This window comes from Oncorhynchus mykiss, unplaced genomic scaffold (genome assembly GCF_013265735.2).
Source record: "Oncorhynchus mykiss isolate Arlee unplaced genomic scaffold, USDA_OmykA_1.1 un_scaffold_173, whole genome shotgun sequence".
Lineage (NCBI taxonomy): Eukaryota > Metazoa > Chordata > Actinopteri > Salmoniformes > Salmonidae > Oncorhynchus > Oncorhynchus mykiss.
The window spans coordinates 567,391-580,638 of record NW_023493670.1 but is presented as its reverse complement, the minus strand read 5'-3'; the positions used below and the strand labels follow the sequence as shown (position 1 = coordinate 580,638).

The following is a 13,248-nucleotide window of genomic DNA, read 5'->3' as shown; positions in this document are numbered from 1 at the left end:
TTTGAAGTCTGAGGAAAATCTGAACATTGTATTTTGGGATGTAGAAACCGTTTAATTCAAGTGGCACCAGCAAGAGCCTTGCTTGGTTAGTGGTGTCTCTGTAGCACCAGCAAGAGCCTTGCTTGATTAGTGGTGTCTCTGTAGCACACAAGAGCCTTGCTTGGTTAGTGGTGTCTCTGTAGCACCACCATAGCCTTGCTTGGTTAGTGGTGTCTCTGTAGCACCAGCAAGAGCCTTGCTTGGTTAGTGACACGTGTCTCTGTAGCACACAAGAGCCTTGCTTGGTTAGTGGTGTCTCTGTAGCACACATGTGATTGAAGAGTTTTCTGTACAAATCACAACTGGATTAATGCTATCATTCTGCCAGGTTTTGGGGAATCTTTTCCATCAACCAGAAGATGGTTGTCATTTGTGGATCATTAGCATCATTACTAATAACTACACTAGTGGATCATTAGCATCATCGCTAACAGCTACACATAGTGGATCATTAGCATCATCGCTAATAGCTACACATAGTGGATCATTAGCATCATAGCTAATAGCTACACATAGTGGATCATTAGCATCATCGCTAATAGCTACACATAGTGGATCATTAGCATCATCGCTAACAGCTACACATAGTGGATCATTAGCATCATCGCTAACAGCTACACATAGTGGATCATTAGCATCATTGCTAACAGCTACACATAGTGGTAGATAAATGCACTCAGACAGGGGCATTTCCTGGCTGTTTCCTCTTCAGAAAGTTAAATAAAATACAAATCACTGAGGTGAATTTAACAAGGACTTGCAGGCAGTGGGTTAAGAATAACTATGACCAAAAAATAATACAAATTATACCACCACCCAAAAGGGCACTTCAGAGACTGTAAGAGCAAAGGGGCATGTGCTCTACAAAGGTAGAGTCCTGTCTGTCCATCTCATATCTGTCCTTAAACAAAGCGGGCACTGCTTCATGTGGCAACAGCAACACTCACCTCAATAGCCCATATGCCACTGGGTGAGAGAAGTGTTCATTGTATTTGAGCAGCATTATGTGAGGTGTTATTATGTGTTGTTAGTGATGAGCCTTGGTCCATTTAGCTCTGAATATGCCACCCTCTTCAACCTGTCACCTAATCCTACCTAATGGGCAGGTCAATCCTGGAGGAAAGTATTGGCTGTAAGAAGTAAGAGAAAACATAACATCTGTTTTTTTTTTTTTATGACTTCTTATGACATTGTTTGCCAGAATAAACATAGTAATGGAGATTCCAGTCTGCGTTACCCACTCCAGTCAGCAGATGGCGAAGTTAGTTTTTCAGGTGATGCTGCTTGCGTGACGTATGATGTAGTGGACGGATATGAAGCCTCTTCAACAGCGACAAAAGGCTATTGATTTAACTAACGCGGTGGTGTGCTAGCAAACGAAACAGAATCATTGAAGCGTTTTAGACCAATTTTGTGTATATTACTCTTCGTGTTTTGAACATAATTCTGTTTACCTATCTACTAGCTCATTTCAACGTAATTTGCGAAATTAGCAACATTGATACAGCATTAGGCTAATCTCCCGGAGCATAAACTCACTAAGCAAGACGGAGAAAGAAACTGGTGAAATTAGAGAAATAAGCTTTCAGAATGAAAAGAGAGGAAGAGGAGGCTATCACAGTGAAAGAAGAGGATGATGGGAAAGAGGTTGTCAGAGTGGAAGAGGTAGAAGCTTTCAGAATCATAAAGGAGGAAGATGAGAATGTATTGAAAGAAGAGGATGAGGAGGCTATCTCAATTAAAGAGGAAGACGTCTTGGGAGTGAAAAAGGAGGAGGAGGAGACTGAAGAACTGATTACCACCAGTGAGTACTGTCTTAATAACGGGACACAAACTATGCCGTTGTTGAACTAATGTGGTGTTTTAAAGGGGCATTCTACTGAAGTTCAACACTGTTGTTCAGTACTGTTGGAATTGTTTAAGGGTCGATCTGCCATTGGTACATATATTCTGGGAACTTGTAATTAGATGTATTGAATTCTCCACGTGGTCTATATTAAAGTGCACTTTATCTAATATAACAGGATTTTAAAATTCAATACTGGTGCATCATTTTTACTTAAAATATCAAACAGAAAATGAACCCGTAAACAATATTTTATAAAATCAAGATGAAAGTGGCCATTTTAGGCCCTTTTTAGACATATTCATGCCTCTTGTAAGACTCTGTGATTGCAATAGAAGATCATAAGTTTACCATCTGTTTGATGTTCTCATTCACACAGGAGAGAGACATGACTGTTATGGATCCTCTGGGGAGCCTGATGCTGACGAGGAAGAGAAGAGTCTCTCCAGATCAGAACACCAGATGGTACAGCTTGGTCTGGTCTAGCATACAGCTTGCTCTATCTGGGTCTGGGTTTCTGTAAAGCAGTTTATGACAACAGTTACATCAGCATCCATAATGATATGTGTCTGTGTCCCCTCTTTATGGTTACCAGGACAACGCTAGCCTGCCCCCCTCCTCCCTCCCGGAGTCCCTGTATCGTGCCTCTCCTGGTAGCACCTTACTGCTGGGTATGAAGAGGTTGTCTGTGCTGCTGGTGGACTGCAGGAAAACAACGGGGCTGGGTGGAACTGTGAGAGGAGGAGAAGAGAAGAAAGGATCAGATTTGACACATCAAAGTAAGTGCTGTAGTTCAGTTTCAACAAATAAAATGATTACTAGCCTGTTCAACCTCTCTTTCGTGTCGTCTGAGATTCCCAAAGATTGGAAAGCAGCTGCGGTCATCCCCCTCTTCAAAGGGGGGGACACTCTTGACCCAAACTGCTACAGACCTATATCTATCCTACCCTGCCTTTCTAGGGTCTTTGAAAGCCAAGTCAACAAACGGATTGCCGACTATTTCGAATCCCACTATACCTTTTCCGCTATGCAATCTGGTTTCAGAGCTGGTCATGGGTGCACATCAGCCACGCTCAAGGTCCTAAACGATATCTTAACCGCCATCGATAAGAAACAATACTGTGCAGCCGTATTCATTGACCTGGCCAAGGCTTTCGACTCTGTCAATCACCACATCCTCATCTGCAGACTCGATAGCCTTGGTTTCTCAAATGATTGCCTCGCCTGGTTCACCAACTACTTCTCTGATAGAGTTCAGTGTGTCAAATCGGAGGGTCTGTTGTCCGGGCCTCTGGCAGTCTCTATGGGGGTGCCACAAGGTTCAATTCTTGGTCCGACTCTCTTCTCTGTATACATCAATGATGTCGCTCTTGCTGCTGGTGAGTCTCTGATCCACCTCTACGCAGACGACACCATTCTGTATACTTCTGCCCTTCTTTGGACACTGTGTTAACAACCCTCCAGACGAGCTTCAATGCCATACAACTCTCTTTCCGTGGCCTCCAATTGCTCTTAAATACAAGTAAAACTAAATGCATGCTCTTCAAACGATCGCTGCCTGCACCTGCCCGCCTGTCCAACATCACTACTCTGGACGGCTCTGACTTAGAATACGTGGACAACTACAAATACCTAGGTGTCTGGGTAGGCTGTGAATTCTCATTCTAGACTCATATCAAACATTGCCAATCCAAAGTTACATCTAGAATTGGCTTTCTATTTCGTAACAAATCATCCTTCACTCATGCTGCCAAACATACCCTTGTAAAACTGACCATCCTACCGATCCTCGACTTCGGCGATGTCATTTACAAATAGCCTCCAATACCCTACTCAATAAATTCGATGCAGTCTATCACAGTGCCATCCGGTTTGTCACCAAAGCCCCATATACTACCCATCACTGCAACCTGTACGCTCTCATTGGCTGGCCCTCGCTTCATACTCGTCGCCAAACCCACTGGCTCCAGGTCATCTATAAGACCCTGCTAGGTAAAGTCTCCCCTTATCTCAGCTCGCTTGTTACCATAGCAGCACCCACCTGTAGCACGCGATCCAGCAGGTATATCTCTATGGTCACCCCCAAAACCAATTCTTCCTTTGGCCGCCTCTCCTTCCAGTTCTCTGCTGCCAATGACTGGAACGAACTACATAAATCTCTAAAACTGGAAACACTTATCTCCCTCACTAGCTTTAAGCACCAGCTGTCAGAGCAGCTCACAGATTACTGCACCTGTACATAGCCCATCTATAATTTAGCCCAAACAACTACCTCTCCCCCTATTGTATATTTATTTATTTTGCTCCTTTGCACCCCATTATTTTTATTTCTACTTTGCACATTCTTCCATTGCAAATCTACCATTCCAGTGTTTTACTTGCTATATTGTATTTACTTCGCCACCATGGCCTTTTTTTGCCTTTACCTCCCTTATCTCACCTCATTTGCTCACATCGTATATAGACTTGTTTCTACTGTATTATTGACCTTATGTTTGTTTTACTCCATGTGTAACTCTGTTGTTGTATGTGTCACTGCACTGCTTTACCTTGGCCAGGTCGCAGTTGTAAATGAGAACTTGTTCTCAACTTGCCTACCTGGTTAAATAAAGGTGTTCTCAACTTGCCTACCTGGTTAAATAAAGGTGTTCTCAACTTGCCTACCTGGTTAAATAATAGTGAAATAAATACGTTTTTTTTTTTTTAAATAGATCTTCCCACTGGTATCTGTTACCATGACAACTAGCAGAGTTCTGTTAGTTGACATGAAGCTAGACTGTTAGCTTTAGAGAGAAACCAATTGACCATATAAAACCTTGATGAAAGGTAGCTTTAGAGAGAAACCAATAGACCATATTAAACCTTGATGATAGTTAGCTTTAGAGAGAAACCAATAGACCATATAAAACCTTGATGAAAGTTAGCTTTAGAGAGAAACCAATAGACCATATAAAACCTTGATGAAAGTTAGCTTTAGAGAGAAACCAATAGACCATATAAAACCTTGATGAAAGTTAGCTCTAGAGAGAAACCAATAGACCATATAAAACCTTGATGAAAGTTAGCTCTAGAGAGAAACCAATAGACCATATTAAACCTTGATGAAAGTTAGCTCTAGAGGTGCATGTTTTACATAAACTGTTCCTAAAAACATGATGGATGTTACATTGCCTGTCTCAGTCAACCCCCCCCCCATATCTTTACAAGACTCTAGAACTAAACTCCAGACACTTCAATGTGGTCTGTATTGCTTCATTAACGTCCGATCTACAGAACTTGTTAAAGATGGCAAATATGTATTTAAAACAAGCTCTCTAAACCTTTTCTTAAAGCTATGAAATATGATTAAATGATAAGCAATTTTTGTGAGACTTGTTCTTCGTCTCTGTAGTGGATCAAATGTATTCCATTTCCTATTTTAACAGGTGAAATGAAGCCTGAACTCCAACATATAGACCTTAAAGAACATGGTTTCATATATATATATACTATAGACCTTAAAGAACATGGTTTCATATATATATATATATATATACTATATAGACCTTAAAGAACATGGTTTAATATATATACTATATATATATACTATATAGACCTTAAAGAACATGGTTTCATATATATATATATATATAGACCTTAAAGAACATGGTTTAATATATATACTATATAGACCTTAAAGAACATGGTTTAATATATATATACTATACAGACCTTAAAGAACATGGTTTAATATATATACTATATAGACCTTAAAGAACATGGTTTAATATATATATATATATATATATATATATATATATATATTATATAGACCTTAAAGAACGTGGTTTAATATATATATATATATATACTATATAGACCTTAAAGAACATGGTTTAATATATATATTATGGTTTAATATATATATTATATAGACCTTAAAGAACATGGTTTAATATATATATACTATATAGACCTTAACAGAACATGGTTTAATATATATATATACTATATAGACCTTAAAGAACATGGTTTAATATATATACTATATAGACCTTAACAGAACATGGTTTAATATATATACTATATAGACCTTAAAGAACATGGTTTAATATATATATATATACTATATAGACCTTAAAGAACATGGTTTAATATATATATATATACTATATAGACCTTAAAGAACATGGTTTAATATATATATATATATATACTATATAGACCTTAAAGAACATGGTTTAATATATATACTATATAGACCTTAAAGAACATGGTTTAATATATATACTATATAGACCTTAAAGAACATGGTTTAATATATATATATATACTATATAGACCTTAAAGAACATGGTTTAATATATATATATATATATACTATATAGACCTTAAAGAACATGGTTTAATATATATATTATGGTTTAATATATATATTATATAGACCTTAAAGAACATGGTTTAATATATATATATATATATATATATATATATACTATATAGACCTTAAAGAACGTGGTTTAATATATATATATATATATATATATATACTATATAGACCTTAAAGAACATGGTTTAATATATATACTATATAGACCTTAAAGAACATGGTTTAATTTGGAAATTACTAACTATTTGTTCATGTGTAAATGACGTCAGTGTGGTGCTAACAGTTTAGCTTCCTCGAGTGTCCCTGGATCTCTCCATCTGTGACTTTTCAAGCTAACATTCTCAGTTTCACGGAAACATGGCTCACTCGGGATACGTTATCAGAGTCGGTACAACCACCTGGTTTCTTCACGCATCGCGCCGACAGTAACAAACATCTCTCTGGTAAGAAGAAGGGCGGGGGTGTATGCCTTATGATTAACGAGACGTGGTGTCATCATAACGACATACAGGAAGTCAAGTCCTTTTGTTCACCTGATCTACAATTCCGTACAATCAAATGCCGATCGCGTTATCTACCAAGAGAATTCTCTTCAATTATAATCACAGCCATGTATATCCCCCCAAGCAGACACCAAGCAGACACCTCGACGGCCCTGAACGAACTTCATTGGACTCTATGTAAACTGGAAACCACATCCCGAGGCTCCATTTATTGTAGCTGAGGATTTTAACAAGGCTAATCTGAAAACAGCATATCGAATTCGTGACCTGGGCTGGCAAAATCCTGGATCATTGTTACTCTAACTTCCACGACGCATACTAAGCCCCATCCTCCTTTCGGCAAATCTGACCACGACTCCATTTTGTTGCTCCCAGCCTATAGACAGAAACTAAAAACAGGATACGCCCGTGCTCATGTCTGTTCAACGCTGGTCCAACCAATCTGATTCCACGCTTCAAGATTCTTCGATCACGTGTTCCGGATAGCGTCAAACAGTAACATTGATGTATATGCTGATTCGGCAAGTGAGTTTATTAGCAAGTGCATTGGTGATGTTTTACCCACGGCGATTATTAAAACCTTCCCCAACCAGAAACCGTGGATTGATGGCAGAATTCACGCAAAACTGAAAGCGCAAACCACCGGAAACAAACAGTGTAGCTATTCCCTCCGCAACACAATCAAACAAGCTAAGCGTCAGTTTAGAGACAAATTAGAGTCGCAATTCAACGGCTCAGACACAAGACTTATGTGGCAGGGTCTACAGTGAATCACGGACTACAGGAAGAAATCCAGCCCCGTTGCGGACCCCGATGTCTTGATCCCAGACAAACGAAACAACTTCTTTGTTCGCTTTGAGGACAATACAGTGCCACCGACAAGGCCTGCTACCAAAACCTGCGGGCTCTCCTTCACCGCAGGCAACGTGAGTAAAACATTTAAACGTGTTAACCCTCGCAAGGCTGCCGGCCCAGACGGCATCCCTAGCCGCGTCCTCAGAGCATGCGCAGACCAGCTGGTGTGTTTACGGACATATTCAATCAATCCCTATTCCAGTCTGCTGTTCCTACATGCTTCAAGAGGGCCACCATTGCTCCTGTTCCCAAGAAAGCTAAGGTAATTGAGCTAAATTACTACCGCTCTGTAGCACTCACTTCCGTCATCATGAAGTGCTTTGAGAGCCTAGTCAAGGATCGTATCACCTCCACCCTACCTGACACCCTAGACCCACTCCAATTTGCTTAAAGCCCCAATAGATCCACAGACGACGCAATCGCCACCATACTGCACTATGCCATCTGGACAAGAGGAATACCTATGTGAGAATGCTGTTAATTGACTACAGCTCAGCATTTAACACCATAGTACCCTCCAAACTCGTCATTAAGCCTGAGACCCTGCGTCTCGACCCCGCCCTGTGCAACTGGGTCCTGGACTTTCTGACGGGACGCCCCAAGTGGTGAGGGTAGGAACCAACATCTCCACTCCGCTGATCCTCAACACTGGGGCCCCACAAGAGTACCCGAGCCACTGCCTGTTCACCCCGCTATCATCCAGAAGGCGAGGTCAGTACAGGTGCATCAAAGCTGGGACTGAGAGACTGAAAAAGAGAAACTGAAAAACAGCTTCTATCTCAAGGCCATCAGACTGTTAAACAGCCATCACTAGCATTGAGTGGCTGCTGCCAACATACTGACTCAAATCTCTAGTCACTTTAATAATAAAAAAATGTTGATGTAATAAATGTATCACTAGTCACTTCAAACAATGCCACTTTATATAATGTTTACATACCCTACATTACTCATCTCATATGTATATACTGTAGAGGGAATAGCTACTGTAGAGGGAATAGCTACTGCATCTTGCTATCTTGTTGATTCCAGTTCTATGGACATTACATGTTGTACCTGTGGCGTGGTTAGAGCGTTGGACTAGTAACCGGAAGGTTGCGAGTTCAAACCCCCGAGCTGACAAGGTACAAATCTGTCGTTCTGCCCCTGAACAGGCAGTTAACCCACTGTTCCCAGGCCGTCATTGAAAATAAGAATTTGTTCTTAACTGACTTGCCTGGTTAAATAAATAAAAAATGCATCTTGCCTGTGCCGTTCGGCCATCGCTCATCCATATATTTATTTATATGTACATATTCTTATCCATCCATATATTTATATGTACATATTCTAATTCATTCCTTTACACTGTGTAAACGGTAGTTGTTGTGAAATTGTTAGATGACTTGTTAGATATTACTGCTGTTATTACTGATATTACTGCTGTTATTACTGATATTACTACTGATATTACTGCTGTTATTACTGCTATTACTGCTGTTATTACTGATATTACTGCTGTTACTACTGATATTACTGCTGTTATTACTGATATTACTGCTGTTATTACTGATATTACTGCTGTTATTACTGTTATTACTGCTGTTATTACTGTTATTACTACTGATGACTTGTTAGATATTACTGCTGTTATTACTACTGGTCGAAACTAGAAGCACAAGCATTTCGCTACACTCACATTAACATCTGCTAACCATGTGTATGTTAACAATAAAATGTGATTTGATTTAATAGCTGGTACCATGTGGACAGCTCCATCTGTGACGTTTCAAGCTAGCTGTGAAGTGAATTTACGGCACGTTCTCACCTCCGTTACACATGTTCAGGTTGACTTTCCCACGGAATCGACCATATACACTACCAGTCAAAAGTTAGGACACACAACTACTCATTCCAGGGTTTTTCTTTATTTGTACTATTTTCTACATTGTAGAATAGTAGTGAAGACATCAAAACTATGAAATAACACTTATGGAATCATACAGTAACCAAAAGTGTTAAACAAATTATTCAAAGTAGCCACCCTTTGCCTTGCACACTCTTGGCCTTCTCTCAACCAGCTTCATGAGGAAGTCACCTGGAATGCATTTCAATTAACAGATGTGCCTTGGTAATTTGTGGAATTTCTTTCCTTCTTAATGCGTTTGAGCCAATCAGTTGTGTTGTGACAAGACATCAAAGCTATGAAATATCACATATGAAATCATGTAGTAGCCAAAAAAGGGTTAAGTGAATCTTCAAAGTAGTCACCGTTTGCCGACAGATTCTGGTTTGATACCCAGCTGTGTCGCAGCCGGCCACAACCGGGAGAGCCAATTGGCCCGGCGTCGTCCGGGTTGGGGGAGGGTTTGGCCGGTCAGGATGTCCTTGTCCCATCGTGCTCTCCTGTGGCGGGCCGGGCTAATGCACGCTAAAACGGTCGCCAGGTGTAGGGTATTTCCTCCGACACATAAGTGCGGCTGGCTTCTGGGTTAATTGTGCATCGTGTCAAGATGCATTGCGGTTGTGTTTCGGAGGACGCATGACATTCGCCTCTCCCGAGTCCGTACGGGAGTTGTAGCGATGAGACAATTGACGAAAATTGGGGCAAAAAAGGGGGTAAAAAATATAAATATAATCCTTTTTAAAAAGTCTGCCCCAAATATTTCATTATTTTTATTTTACCCAAAATACCATTCCATTAGTGATTAGTCAAAATGATCTAATATAAATAAAAAAAATTGCCATTTCAACATCATGTGTCAAACCATTGAGACAACGGGGAGATGTTACAGAGGTGCTTTGTCTCCAATGGAAAAAAAAAAAATGTTTTTTGACAAAATTACTTATTTTAGGTTTAAGGAAGTGTGTAGGTCGCAATCTGTATCATACAGCTATGAAGGTTATATATTTATAACCACCTGTTCAATTGGAATCCAGAGATGTCTGTGTCGTAGAACTGTTTAGTTGTTTGTGTTCTGACTTGTAAAACAGAAAGAAAAATAAGAATATGAATAAGTAAGTTCCTGGTAAACATATTAACAGGAAGCTCTACAACATTTGTTTTAAAATCACACCAAGATTGTTTTAAATGATGAAATGTTTGAAAACTGACCTCAGGTTATTGAGGGATCTGATTTGGATTAAACTGGATTAAACTGCAAGGCAGTTTTATCATGTGGAGATTTAATTCTGTTCTCTCTTTAAATAAACACTGTCTTTGGCAGGAGGAAAACCAAACTTGGAGGAACCAGAGACGTCCAAACCAGCAAGACGACACCTCTGCTCCCAGATTGGAAAGAGTTTTGCCAAGTTAGGAAGCCTGAAAAGACATGAGAAGAGTCACACAGGGGAAAAGCCTTACCACTGCTCCCAGTGTGGAAAGTGTTTTAGACAGCAAGGAAGCCTGAAAGCTCATGGCCGAATACACACAGGGGAGAAACCTTACCACTGCTCCCATTGTGGAAAGGGTTTTAGACAGCAAGGAAGCCTGAAAGTTCATGGCCGAATACACACAGGGGAGAAGCCTTACCACTGCTCCCATTGTGGAAAGAGTTTTAACAGGTTAGGAGGCCTAATAACTCATGAGCGAATACACACAGGGGAGAAGCCATACCGTTGTGCCCAGTGTGGAAAGAGTTTTGGCTCGTTAGGAAACCTGCAATCTCATGCACGATTACACACAGGGGAGAAGCCATACCATTGCACCCATTGTGGAAAGAGTTTTCGCATGTTAGGAAACCTGCAGTCTCATCTGCGAATACACACTGGGGAGAAGCCATACCATTGCGCCCAGTGTGGAAAGAGTTTTAGCATGTTAGGAAACATGAAAGCTCATGAGCAAATACACACAGGGGATAAGCCTTACCACTGCTCTCAGTGTGGATCTAGGTTTACCAGGTTAGGAAGCCTGAAAAGACATGTGGACACACACCAAAGTCTTTCCATTGCGCCCTGTGTGGAATGAGTTTTAACCATTTAGGGAGCCTGAAAAGACATGAGAGAATACACACAGGGGAGAAGCCTTTCCATTGCGCCCTGTGTGGAATATGTTTTAACCATTTAGGGGGCCTGAAAAGACATGAGAGAATACACACAGGGGAGAAGCCTTTCCTTTGCGCCTGGTGTGGAATGAGTTTTAGCTTGATAGGAAACATGAAATATCATGATCTAAATACACCCATGGGAGAAGCCTTACAAATGTCACTTATAAGGCACGTGAGGATCCACACAGAGAAAAATAACTTATCCTACTGTGTAAACTGATATTTCACATCACATTGACTTAAAATTCATCAGAGAACATACACAGTGCTCCCATTGTCTTATTTTATTGACTGTGTTTAATTGTTTATGAAATTGAATTGTACAAAGTATACTCAAACATATATTTGTATGTTTTTATTAGAAAATAAAACTGAATATGGAGTCTGTCAGTTTGAATACAGAGTAGATCAGATTCCATGTGTTTAAATGGTCCTTTTTTAAAGTCTGACATTGTGTGTTTATCTGAGTGTGTCATTCCTCCAGCACCATTGATAATCAGAATAAGACCTTCAAATATGTCACCATAACAACAGGCATTTTACAAGCCTCCGACTGGTTGAATAAACGTTGTTACCCGAATGATGAGATTATTATTTTATTTGTCAAATGGCAACCAAGCATCATGTCACCAGAACCCTCAAAATGTATTGGAAAGGAGCATTTTTATTTAAGGTCAGTTAAGAACAAATTCACATTTTCAATGACGGCCTAGGAACAGGGGGTTAACTGCAGAACGACAGATTTGTACCTTGTCAGCTCGGGGATATGAACTTGCAACCTTTCGGTTACTAGTCCAACGCTCTAACCACTAGGCTACCCTGCCACCCCAAGCTCATCACGTGCACTTTCACCACCCTGTGAAGTTCATAACTTATTTCATCTGTAGCCTAATAAACTGCATGGGTTCCCAAGTCGTAGTGGGAGGACCACACAACATATCATCACGTGACTCCAAGTTAACTAAGATATGATGGTTATTATATAAATATTTGCGCATAAAGGAGTTTCCACAGCCATTTCTCGCTTATACATTTTTACTGACACAAAAAGAACCCACCATGTCAAACGAACTAACAAATTGTTACGGTGAGTGAATGAGGACCCAAAAGCGAACTAACTTAAACAGAGCTTCTTTAATAACCAAACATAGGTAGGCTCAGATAGACCGGCAGATTCCGACAGGACAGGACAAGGTTACAGCAAACATGACGATAGTCTGGCTCAGGCATGAAACACAACAAACATGAATCCGACAAGGACAGGAACAAAAACAGAGAGAGATATAGGGGACTAATCAGAGGGAAAAGGGGAACAGGTGGGAGAAGGGGTGACGAGGTAGTCAAGAGGAGACAAGGAACAGCTGGGGGAAAGCGGGGGAGAAAAGGTAACCTAATACGACCAGCAGAGGGAGACGGGGTGAAAGGAAAGGACAGAAAGACACAACATGACAATACATGACACAAATTGTCTGTTGGCATTGAAAAATAAATAAATTGTAGGGAAAATCAGTAGGTCACACAAATGACTATTTCTAAACAAAGATAATAGACAAGTAGAATGGGAGAGGTTTCTTATACTATCTATACTTACTCGGTGAAGAGACTCCAGGG

The 13,248-nt window shown here is 40.1% G+C and overlaps 1 protein-coding gene across 1 annotated transcript; it reads left to right on the top strand.

Annotated features, from left to right (window-relative positions):
- Positions 1-999: 999 nt before the first annotated feature.
- LOC118947605 (zinc finger protein 239-like) lies at positions 1,000-12,217 on the top strand. Its single transcript, XM_036972534.1, has 4 exons — positions 1,000-1,009; positions 1,661-1,843; positions 2,611-2,664; positions 10,819-12,217. The coding sequence occupies exons 1-4, from the start codon at positions 1,000-1,002 to the stop codon at positions 11,556-11,558; spliced, it is 987 nt and encodes a 328-aa protein (XP_036828429.1). The 3' UTR covers positions 11,559-12,217.
- The last annotated feature ends 1,031 nt before the right edge of the window (positions 12,218-13,248 follow it).

What these genes read in the sequence shown, in the direction of transcription:
- LOC118947605 (XM_036972534.1), top strand. An exon ending in TGAAGAACTGATTACCACCA is followed by an intron (nt 1,844 to 2,610) that starts GTGAGTACTGTC and finishes CAACGGGGCTGG; the next exon opens with GTGGAACTGTGAGAGGAGGA. An exon ending in ATCAGATTTGACACATCAAA is followed by an intron (nt 2,665 to 10,818) that starts GTAAGTGCTGTA and finishes TGTCTTTGGCAG; the next exon opens with GAGGAAAACCAAACTTGGAG.